At 48.9% G+C, this 11,134-nt stretch overlaps 1 protein-coding gene across 3 annotated transcripts in view; it reads left to right on the top strand.

Annotated features, from left to right (window-relative positions):
* Positions 1 to 1,322: 1,322 nt before the first annotated feature.
* THOP1 (thimet oligopeptidase 1) overlaps positions 1,323 to 11,134 on the top strand; it is a 39,974-nt gene continuing 30,162 nt past the window's right edge. For 2 of the 3 annotated variants that reach the window (XM_053580693.1, XM_053580681.1), the window contains exons 1-4: positions 1,323 to 1,491; positions 4,652 to 4,864; positions 9,449 to 9,597; positions 10,709 to 10,816. In XM_053580693.1, coding sequence (XP_053436668.1) covers positions 1,476 to 1,491; positions 4,652 to 4,864; positions 9,449 to 9,597; positions 10,709 to 10,816 — 486 coding nt within the window. In that variant the 5' untranslated portion in view covers positions 1,323 to 1,475. The remainder of the gene's footprint in view (positions 1,492 to 4,651; positions 4,865 to 9,448; positions 9,598 to 10,708; positions 10,817 to 11,134) is intronic. The other variant, XM_053580689.1, reaches the window with a different exon arrangement.

Genomic DNA, 11,134 nt, shown 5'->3' with positions numbered 1-11,134 from the left:
TGATTCTGTGTTATTTGCTCACTATCTTTATTTGTTCACCCACCCACTCGCCCACAAATGCGTTTTTTCATTTAATCTGTGAGATGTGAAGGAATAGAGTTAGTCGTAGACAGCAGATGCCTAATATTCATTCAACAAATATTGTATGTATTGCAAATCAACCGTAAAGACCAGCAAAATATCTGCTCTCATTACCTTGTTTTGGGGTAGACGGACTGTAAACTAGTACCTAAATAGAAAAATAAGAAATGTTACGTAATGGCAAGCACTGTGAAGAAACATTGAGATGAGGTGGTTGTGACCAGAGCTTAAGTTGCATGGGCTAGTTGGTTGGCTAGGGAAGGCCACTCCTCTAGATGTGGATTTGAAGGACGGAGAAATCCAAAGGGAAAGCAACTCAGGCCCAGGGACCAGTGAAAATGAAGACTGATGTAATATTAAGCCTGGTGTGCTCAAGAGATAGACATAGAGATCAAGTAATGTGAAATTCTCTAGGACGACGGATAACTGACCACCTTGAAAGTTAAAGTTGCCAGATGTTCTCCCAATTGATTTTCATTTAAAGTACATGCCCTGGATTATTTTGATTATTATTTTTTTAACAGAAATAAAGGATGTGGGCTGTGGGTTTGGAGGGGTGGGGCTCAGTTAGTCAGTTTGATCCTATTCATTTTTTTTTTTTTTCCTGAGTTCCTTAGACGGTTCAAGTTGTTTGCCTGAATGTAGGTCAGGCTGCTGCACTATTCCAAAAGTTATTTGAAGTCATGGGTCTGTTTATCGAAGCTTTCTTGATTGCACTTGCTTGCTTACGTTTCTGGTTTTATTTAAATTAACCGCAGTAAAGCTGCGGTTAATTGATTTAACGATTCAGCTCACACACGTGGAGAACTTACTCTATTCTTCAGATGCTGGATGATGGGCAGGATACTGGAAAGGAAATTACCTACAAAAAGCGCCTTAGATGTAGGTAAGAGAAAACTTGTAGAACTCATTACACAATTATAAGGAGTCAAGTACACGCCCAGGCTGAGAAATCCTGGCAAAAAGAGCCACAAATACAGAAACTCAGAGGCGTCAGCGGCGTGCGGTTACCATGGAAATGATCCTTCCAGCCCTCGGACGGCAGCCCTTAAGGAGGGTTGGAGCCCCAGGGCCTCGCGCACCCTCATCTGAGAGACAATGACAGGCCGGAAGGTTACATTGCGAGTACAGTGGGTGTTAGCATCAGGGGGTGCGGGTGGGGGTGGGGTCTGGTTTTTCCAGGTGTGGGCGGAGCTCGGGTGTGCGTGCGTCCCACCTCCCCCGCTCATGCGCACTCCCAGCGTGCCCTGGGCGCGCGGGCGGCGGGTCTCTTAGTCTGCGGGCTGCAGCAGGGGCGGCTGGTTGGTAGCAAGGCGGCAGCTGTGGCGGCTGAGGCGGCTCGACGCGGAACAGGGGGAAGGAGGGAGAGGGCCATCGGTGCAGATCCGGCCGCCATGAAGCCCCCCGCAGGTATCGGCCGCTCCTCAGTGCGACCCTGCTAGTTGGACCCGGGTGTCCCCGGCACCTTCTCTTCTCCCGGGGTCGTGACTTGGGCCTAAGACAGGAGTCCAGTAACCCTGGAGTGTCCCTTGGGCCGCGGCGGCTGGTGGAGCGCATGGGAGACCACGTCCCCTTGTCTAACGAATGAATGAACCAGGTTTTCCAGCGCTTCATTCACCAAACTTGTTGGCGCTTCCCCTACGATCGTTTCCAGGCCCTGGGGTAGACTCTGGGGAGACAGTGATTTAAGGAGCCCAGTCCTTGTTCTTCCGGAGTTCTAGAGACGGAGACCGACGTCCAGCATGTAATGAGGGAGGATTTTAGATAGGCGTTGGTGCGGTGGAGCAGTAAACGTGAACGGGGCAATCTTAGGGGAGATTTCTTTGGAAGGGGTGGTCCCTGAAGACTTCTCCGAGGAGGTTAGCCGAGGCTTGACGTGGTGAAGCTGGTGTCCCGCGGGTATCTAGGGGAGAAGGAAGGAACACGTGTAACCTGTTTGGAGTGCAAAAAGTTTAGCTAGATTACGTAGTCAGCTGGGGGACCCTTTTAAGGGCAAAGGGGTACTATGAGAGTGTTTTCATTAGGGGAATAATGTGATCTGTGTTGTGACATCAGATCCTTGTCTTTGAATTTTCTTCCCACCCGCTCTCCCCCAGTTCTTTGTCCAGAAGATTGCGAATGATAATTGTGATATTGATACTTAGGGGTTGTTCAAGCTTCAGGAAGGCAGGAATGTTGTCTGCCTTGTTTGCTGCTGCATCATTGGCTCAGAGACTCAGCACAGAGGTGACAATCAGTAAATATCTGTATTTACAGGATAAACTTTGGTCCACAAGTTTCTCAAATCCTGACTCAGAATTTTCTGACAATTCCAGTTCCCATTGGTCATTGTTCTCTATCTTTTTTGAATTCATGAAGTCCTTGTTAATTAAACAAGGTTTAATATAGATCCACAGTCTTTTTTTTTTTCTTTCAGTTCTGAAGTCCAAAAAACTGTGCAAACAGAAAGATTTGCTTTAAATTCACAACAGTCATTTTGGCCAGAAAATCTGACCTGTACAAACTGACCGAGGGCCTTTCTTTTTCCCACTTAGTGTATTTCAGTGGTTCTTAGCTGGGGTGATTGTGCCACCTCAGAGAACACAGGTTGGGACATTTTTGGTTGTAATAATTGGGAGGTGCTCCTGGCGTGGAGTGGTCGGAGGTCAGGCTCAGTGCCCTGCAGTGCCCAGGACAGCCCCATCACAGAGAATTATGGCCCCAGGTGTCAACAGTACTGAAGGGGAGAAACCCTGTTGTGTATTCCCATGTTTCACTACAGAAAGAATAATTTGATTACAGTGTGCTACCTTCATCACCCTTAATGTTATATGATATATGGCATTTGTACTGTAGTACCTTTCTAAAGTACTGGAAAATTCTGAATATTGAAACATCCCTGGCCTCAAGAGTTTTTGGATAAGACCGTGGTCTATAATAGTAGCTGCCGCTTGGAAACTTTTTCATTGCATTCACTATGCAAGATGTTTGGTGTTTATTCCTTCATTGAATTCTTAGATAGTTCTGTACTCTGATTATTGCTGCCATTTTACAGATGGGAATCCTTAGGTTTGGAGAGTTAAAGTTTCTTGCCAGCATTCAACATCTGGCAAGAAGGGGTTCGAACCCGTGTGGTCTTGACTTTAGCTTTAGCATCTACATTCTGAACTGGTGTCTCAACCCTGCCCCCACCTTTGTACAAATGCACATCTGCCTGTCAGTACCTAACCTGTTCCCTTTCCAGGGCTCCACCTTGCACTCAGGATTAAAGTTCAAACCCTCCTCATCTATGTCAAAGGTTGGCAAACTACAGCCTGCCTATTTTTGTGCAGCCCATGAGCTAAAAATGATTTTTGAATGGAACACAGACCATATGTGGCCTGCAAAGCCTAAAATATTGGGCCCTGTACAGAACCACTGGTGGTCTTCAATCCACATTATATTGACTCCCCTGGGTCCTGGCTGGTCAGGTGTTGCCAGGTGGTTTTGCTAACTTCTTTGTTCTAAGCCACACTGACTTTCTTCAAGAAGTGGCCCTTCTGGCCTTGCATGTTGTTCTGGCTGCCGGGCGCCCCTCCCTGCCCATCTGCCTTCATGGCTCCACGTACACACTCACTTCTCTGAGAAGACGTAGTGATGGACCAGGCACTCATTAAATTCCCATAGCACCCATGGGTCTTAAATGGCCACACCCTGTCCTGAATTGCATGTGAGTTAGTGAGTGAGGCCTGTGTGTTCCCCTAAGTGGGGGAGGGAGGGGTGAAGTGCAGAGTAAGCCAGTAGAAAAAGGAGCTTCTTCCAGATATGCAACTTTTTTACTTTCCCCCTTTGGCATGGCAGGAGTTGAGCAGTGCTATGGTGGTCTTAGACTACCCTTTTCTGTAAACATGGGAATCTTTACAGGGTCCTGGCAAGGATATGTGCTTGGTGGCTTAAGGGCAGGGTGGTTTTTTGTTTGTTTGTTTTTGAGACAGAGTCTCACTTTGTTGCTCCCAGTAGAGTGCTATGGCGTCACAGCTCACAGCAACCTCAAACTCTTGGGCTTAAATGATTCTCTTGCCTCAGCCTCCCAAGTAGCCGGGACTACAGGCATCTGCCAAAACGCCTAGGCTGTGTTTTTGTTGCAGTTGTCATTGTTGATTTTAGTTGGCCTGGGCTCGGTTCGAACCCACCAGCCTGGGTGTATGTGGCCAGCACTCTAGCCACTGAAACATGGGTGCCGCCCGGCAGGGTGTTTTATTGAACAGCATTGTTATCTACATTGAGGGCCAGATTGTTCTCTGGGGCGGGTCATCCTGGGTGCTGCAAGATGTTTGGCGGCACCCCTTGCTTCCACTCCATACCAAGAGTACTACTCTGCCCTCAATTGTGACAATCACAGATGTGTCCCCTGACACTACCCAGAATTAATTGCCTTGTGTTCTAGAGGTTTGGTTGGTCAGTATTATCCTGCCAGACGCCCGGAGCTTGTGCACTTAGATGGGGAAGTGAGTGATTCCCCTCTTTCCCTCTGCCCCTGAGTTACTTTTACCCTAACTCAGGATGTAATGCAGATCCATTCCATGTTGGGCTTTGTCTTCTCTCTGCCCAGCATGTGCAGGAGACGTGTTGGATATGGCATCTTCGTGCTCTGTCGTGAACTACCTACGATGGGACCTGAGTGCCCAGCAGATAGGGGAGCTCACCAAGGAGCTCATAGAACAAACCAAGCGCGTGTATGACCAGGTGGGCTCCCAGAACTTCGAGGAAGTGTCATATGAGAGCACACTCAAGGCACTGGCTGACGTGGAAGTCACCTACACAGGTATGTCTAGGTCAGGCTGAGCAGGTTGGCAGGTTGGAGCAGTTTAAGCCTCAGAACCAGTTCAGAGCCCAGAGCTGACAGTCTTAAGCCCTTGACCCTGGTCATAGGACAGCTCTGCCCACTCCCTTCTGGCGGTGGCAGTGGATTGGCATGGTGAGCTGTGCAAAGGTACAAGCAGGTGCTGGGTGTCAGAAGCATCCTGAGAGAGGCCAGCTCCCTGCTTCCCCACCTGCCCATTCAGGGCACAGTGGGTTATGTCATCTGAGACTCCTAAACAGGACACATGTCTACATAGCACATCCCTCTGGGAGCCAACTTGGGTGACGGTCTTGAAACCTGAGTCCCTTTGACCTCTTTCCCAGTCGCAGATGATATTTGTTTTCTCTCTATAGCCTGAGCTTGGTCCCTTTGGTTTCCTCTTCCACCTGCCACCTTGGCCTCTGCCCTCTGGTTTGGGTAACATCATGTCCTCAGGCGTCCTCCCTGCCCCCCAGCCGGATTTTCTTTTCCCCTTGAGGTTTCCCTATTAACTGTGAGGAACAAGGTGCCTGGTCAAATAGATCGTGACCACTGCTTCCCAGAGCTGCCTCCAGAGAGCATGACAGTGTTCTCGCTGTCTGAAAGACTGGAGAAATCTCACAGCCAAGAACTTTTCTTTTTTTCTGAGACAGAGTCCCACTGTGTCACCCTTGGTAGACATCCGTGGAGTCACAGCTCACAGCAACCTCAAACTGTTGGCCTTAAGCGATTTTCTTGCCTCAGCCTCCCAAGTAGCTGGAACTACAGGCGCCTGCCACAACATCCGGCTATTTTTTTTTTGCAGTTGTCATTGTTGTTTTAGCTGGCCCCAGCTGGGTTTGAACCCTCCAGCTTCGGTGTATGTGGCTGGCGCTGTAACCACTGTGCTACAAGTGCCAAGCCACACAGCCAAGAACTTTGAGCAGGAACACTCTGAGAGTCTCTACCAAAAGGCTTTTTTTCTGGAGATCACTGAGAATTCTTGAATTGAATTCAAGCTGAGGGCTTCTCGCGTGTCCACAGGGCATCACCCTGATGGGCTGCTGTTCACACTGCAGAGGATTTGCTACTGCTGAGAAGTGAGGGTGGGTGGCTGGGGCCAAGAGGTTAGCCTGCAGCCCAGAAAGTGGCCTTGCACCTGCAGACCTGACTATGACTCCTGGCTCTGCCTCCTACTCTCTCTGGCTTCATGAAGGTAAGTTAGCACCCAGCCTGGGCCTCAGTTTCACTTCCCTCCCACGTGGTGGCTCCTTTTTTCCTTTGTCTCTCTTGCAGGAGTCTTACAAGGCTGGGATGACACTAATTCCCTTTTATCCAGCATGACTGTGCCAGGTGTCATTTGGTCTCCTCCATTCCCCACCTCCCCTTACTGCAGCATGGTAACCAGAGCAGTTTTAAAGAAAACTAAAATCAGCTGTAACTCTAGCACTCTGGGAGGCTGAGACCCATGGATTGCTTGAGCTCAGGCATTCAAGACCAGCCTGAGTAAGAGGGAGACCCTGGGCAGCGCCTGTGGCTCAGTGAGTAGGGCGCCGGCCCCATATGCCGGGGGTGGCGGGTTCAAACCTAGCCCCGGCCAAATCGCAACAAAAAAATAGCCGTGCGTTGTGGAGGGTGCCTGTAGTCCCAGCTGCTCAGGAGGCTGAGGCAGGAGAATCGCGTAAGCCCAGGAGTTGGAGGTTGCTGTGAGCCGTGTGACGTCATGGTACTCTACCGAGGGTGGTACAGTGAGACTCTGTCTCTACAAAAAAAAAGAGGGAGAGACCCTGTCTCTACTAAAAACAGAAAAAATTAGCTGGGTGTTGTGACGGGCACCAATTGTCCCAGCTACTTGGGAGGCTGAGGCAGGAGGATCGCCTAAACCAGCGGGTCTCAATGGCCTACAGGAACTGTATTAATGGGTCACAGTATTAGGAAGGTTGAGAACCACTGGCCTAAACCCAGGAGTTTGAGGTTGCTGTGAGCTAAACTGATGTCACAACACTGTAACCTAGGCACTAGAATGAGACTGTCTCTTAAAAAAAGAGGAAAACTAGTATCGGCCCTGGCACTCCACCCTCATCCCCCTCAAGGCCTTTCCACCGCCCACAGGATGACAACCAGCATCCTTGGTGCGGCCTTTTATGCACTGCACTGTTTGTGCCCTGCCAGCTGGCCTTGTACCTCCTCAGGCTTGGTGTGCTTCCTTGTCTTGGGCCTTCCTACTGACCCAGAATACTCCCCACCTTCACCTTGCAGAATGTCAGGGTTCCCTATGAGGGTAGATTAAGTCCACTTTGCCCAGGAGCCTTCTTTCCTCCTCTCCTCCCATCCCAACTACTTGGATAGTCCCACACACTGAGCTGCTGTGTCATCACACTTGGTACTGTCACAGTTGCTGGTTTAATCAGTAGCCTGTAAACCCCAAGAGGACAGAGCCTGTTTTCTGTTCTCTCTTGTTTTTTTTTTTTTTTTTTGTAGAGACAGTGTCTCACTGTACCGCCCTCGGGTAGAGTGCCATGGTGTCACACGGCTCACAGCAACCTCTAACTCCTGGGCTTATGCGATTCTCCTGCCTCAGCCTCCCAAGCAGCTGGGACCACAGGTGCCCGCTACAATGCCTGGCTATTTTTTTGTTGCAGTTTGGCCGGGGATGGGTTTGAACCCGCCACCCTCGGCACATGGGGCCGGCGCCCCACTCACTGAGCCACAGGCGCCACCCTTCTGTTCTCTCTTGAACACCAGCATCAGGCCTGACCCAGAGCCGCCTACTGTGTTTAATGCAGTCAGACTGATAGCCAGGCCCTCTCCCTGCCTGGCAGAGGGTCTCCACTACACAGTTAAACACACCAAGGCCTGGGGACGTTTTCATTGGCTTAGATTTCTGCTAGTGACCAAACTGCGATTTGAATTCAAGTGTCTCTGATGCAAAGTGTGTGCTTTTTTTGTTTGTTTTGTTAAACTACTCTATTGAGATATGATTTGCATGGCATACTATTCACCCATTTTAAAGCACATATCTCAGGGGTTTTTAGTGAATTTGTAGAGTTGTCCAACTATTACCACTCTTTAATTTTAAATCATTTTCATCACCCCCCAAAAAACTGTACTGTTTAGCAGTCACTTCCAATTTCTCCTGTTCCCAGCCCCTGGTGACCATGATTCTACTTCCTGTCTCTGAGGATCTGCCTATTCTGGGCATTTCATATAAATGGAATCTCATGGGCGGCGCCTGTGGCTCAGTCGGTAAGGCGCCGGCCCCATATACCGAGTGTGGCGGGTTCAAACCCAGCCCCGGCCAAACTGCAACCAAAAAATAGCCGGGCATTGTGGCGGGCGCCTGTAGTCCCAGCTGCTCAGGAAGCTGAGGCAAGAGAATCACTTAAGCCCAGGAGTTGGAGGTTGCTGTGAGCTGTGTGAGGCCACGGCACTCTACCGAGGGCCGTAAAGGGAGACTCTGTCTCTACAAAAAAAAAAAATAAAAATAAAAAAAATAAATGGAATCTCACACTGTGTGTCCTTCTGTGTCGGCTTCTCTAACTGAGCATGATGTCCTCAAGGTCTATCTGCGTAGCCTGTGTCAGAGCCTTGTTTCATTTCATGGCTGAGTAATATTCCACTATGTGGATGGACCACATTGTGTGTGCCCATTTATCTATCAGTGGACATTCAGATTATTTCTATTTTGTGGCTGTTGTGAATCCTGCTATTGGCCTGATGCCCAGCAGTAGTTTTTAGGTCATGGGGTAACTCCATTTTAAAGCTTATACTTTTTTTTTTTTTTGAGACAGAGTCTCACTCTGTTGCTCCAAGCTAGGGTGCTGTGGTGTCAGCCTACCTCACAACAACTCCTGGACCCAACTGATCCTTCTGCCTCGGCCTCCCAAGAAGCTGGGACTACAGGCACCTACCACCATACCCAGCTAATTTTTCTATTTTTTAAGTAGGGACAGGGTCTCACTCTTCCTTAGGCTGGTCTTGAACTCCTAAGCTCAAGTGAAGTCCTGCCCGGGTCTCCTGGAGTACTGGGATTATAGACATGAACCCTGCCTTAAACTTATGCTTTGAAAGCCACTGACACTTCCTCTGTCTAGCAGAAAGAGTAGATGTGCTCTGGGAATCATAAAGTGGCTTATGCATTTATTTTTTTTTTTTTTTTGGCCGGGGCTGGGTTTGAACCCGCCACCTCCGGCATATGGGACCGGCGCCCTACCCGCTGAGCCACAGGCGCCGCCTGGCTTATGCATTTAAAATACAACCACCACTGGCCATAGCTTTTTTTCGAGAATGGAGTTCTGTCAGCTTATCTTGTCATATCTATCTCCATTAGGGTCCTTCTTGGCTTGGAGTATTGTGGATTGACTCTGTCCTTTTGTTTATTTATTCATTTATTTTTTTTGCCATGTTTTTATTTGGGCTGATGACAGCTCCTCATGTCTCCATCCCAGCACCCAGCTTGAGCCTGGTGTGATATGTTTTCATGGAAGGATTCAGCAGATACACCTGGGTAAAGGGGTCTGGTTGGCGCTTGCCAGTTGTATCTGGCGTCCATTTTCACACCTGTCTCCGTTGTCTGGCCTGTTTCAGTTCAAAGGAATATCCTTGACTTCCCCCAGCACGTTTCTCCCTCCAAGGATATTCGGACAGCCAGCACAGAGGCGGACAAGAAGCTGTCTGAGTTTGATGTGGAGATGAGCATGCGGCAGGATGTGTACCAGAGGATCGTGTGGCTCCAGGTGAGGGAGGCAGTGGGAACACAGCTTCTGGAGCTGACTGGCACATGGCTGACATGGCAAAGAACCATGGCCGGCGATGGGAAGCCTAGCAGGGCTGAGTATCTCTGGAGGAGCACCAGAGACCAGAGCCTTTTTGAACTGGTGAATCTTGCTCTCTGGATTCTAAAGGGTATAAAGAAAAGAGACTGGAGGCTGAGGGTGGCAGTGATTGAACAACAATGTGAATGTGTTTAATGTTACTGAATTACACATCTAAAAATGGTTAAATAGTAAATATTATGTTACATATGTTTCACAACAATTTTTTTAAGAGCTGTTAAAAAATGATCCAGACAGATGGAGAACAACACCAATGAAGTATAAAACAATGGGGTTCCTGGGTTATCCCCTCACAGGTTCCCTTCTATGTCCTAGCCATTCTAGGGATTCATGTGGGGTCAGAGAGGCCCAGTGACATGGGCTCCTGCCTCTCCTGGGGCTTTTGCTCTGACATTGTGTGATCAGGAGAGGAGGACCAGAGATGTTTGTCCTGCTGCTGTGTCCATACTCTTAGGCAGGGACACCCTAGAACTCACAGACATGTGCCCTACAGTGTCAGGAAAACACAGCCAATGTGCTTTATTGCAAGTACAGGATTTTTTTTTTCCTAACTGAAGTTTTCTTGTGACAATTACAGGTTCACATGCAGTTATATGAAACAATACAGAGTATGCCTATGTATGCTTTGCCCAGTTTCCTCAAATGATGATATTTTGCAAAACTAAAGTATAATCTTCTAACAGACCTTGGTACAATTCAGTGCTTATTCCTGCTTAATCATCACACTATTAAAGGACCTCTGGGCTGATTCCAGTTTGGGGCTGTTCTGAACACAGGGCATCTGCATGCAGGGTTTGTCATTTCTCTGAGATGAATGCCCCGACTGTAACTGCCAGGCTATAGGGGGCTGGAGGATTGGGTTTTTAAGAAGCTGCCAAACTGCTCTCTGGAACGGCTGCACTGTCCTCCATTCCTACCGATGATGTGAGTGATCCAGGGTCTCCACACCCTGACCAGCATTTGGCACTATTGCTGCTGTTTAGGTCAACAGTGTTTCAATTTGCATATCCAGGAGAAAGTTCTGAAGGACTCGCTGAGGCCAGAAGCAGCTCGGTACCTGGAACGGCTCATCAAGCTGGGCAGGAGGAACGGGTTGCATCTCCCCAGAGAAACTCAGGAAGTGAGTGCCTGGGCCTCAGCCATCATGGGTGGGTGTCCCCACATCCCCTGGAAGTATCCTCTGTTCAGGGTTGAGCCCATCTTTTTGCTGCCAGAAGATAGATCTGGACTCCAGGAAAGCAGGTCTCTCCAAAATGGCTCTCTGTGTCCTCAATTCTCTGGGATCAGGGATGACTCCCAAGAGCACACTCTCTCAAAAGAGAGAGTAAGAGGGTGGCGCCTGTGGCTCAAAGGGGTAGGGCACCAGCCCCATATGCCGGAGGTGGCGGGTTCAAACCCAGCCCTGGCCAAAAACTGCAAAAAAAAAAAAAAGAATGTC

Source organism: Nycticebus coucang, chromosome 2, assembly GCF_027406575.1.
Source record: "Nycticebus coucang isolate mNycCou1 chromosome 2, mNycCou1.pri, whole genome shotgun sequence".
Taxonomy (NCBI): domain Eukaryota; kingdom Metazoa; phylum Chordata; class Mammalia; order Primates; family Lorisidae; genus Nycticebus; species Nycticebus coucang.
The sequence above is the reverse complement of the archived record's forward strand: the minus strand, read 5'-3'. Positions and strand labels throughout refer to the sequence as shown.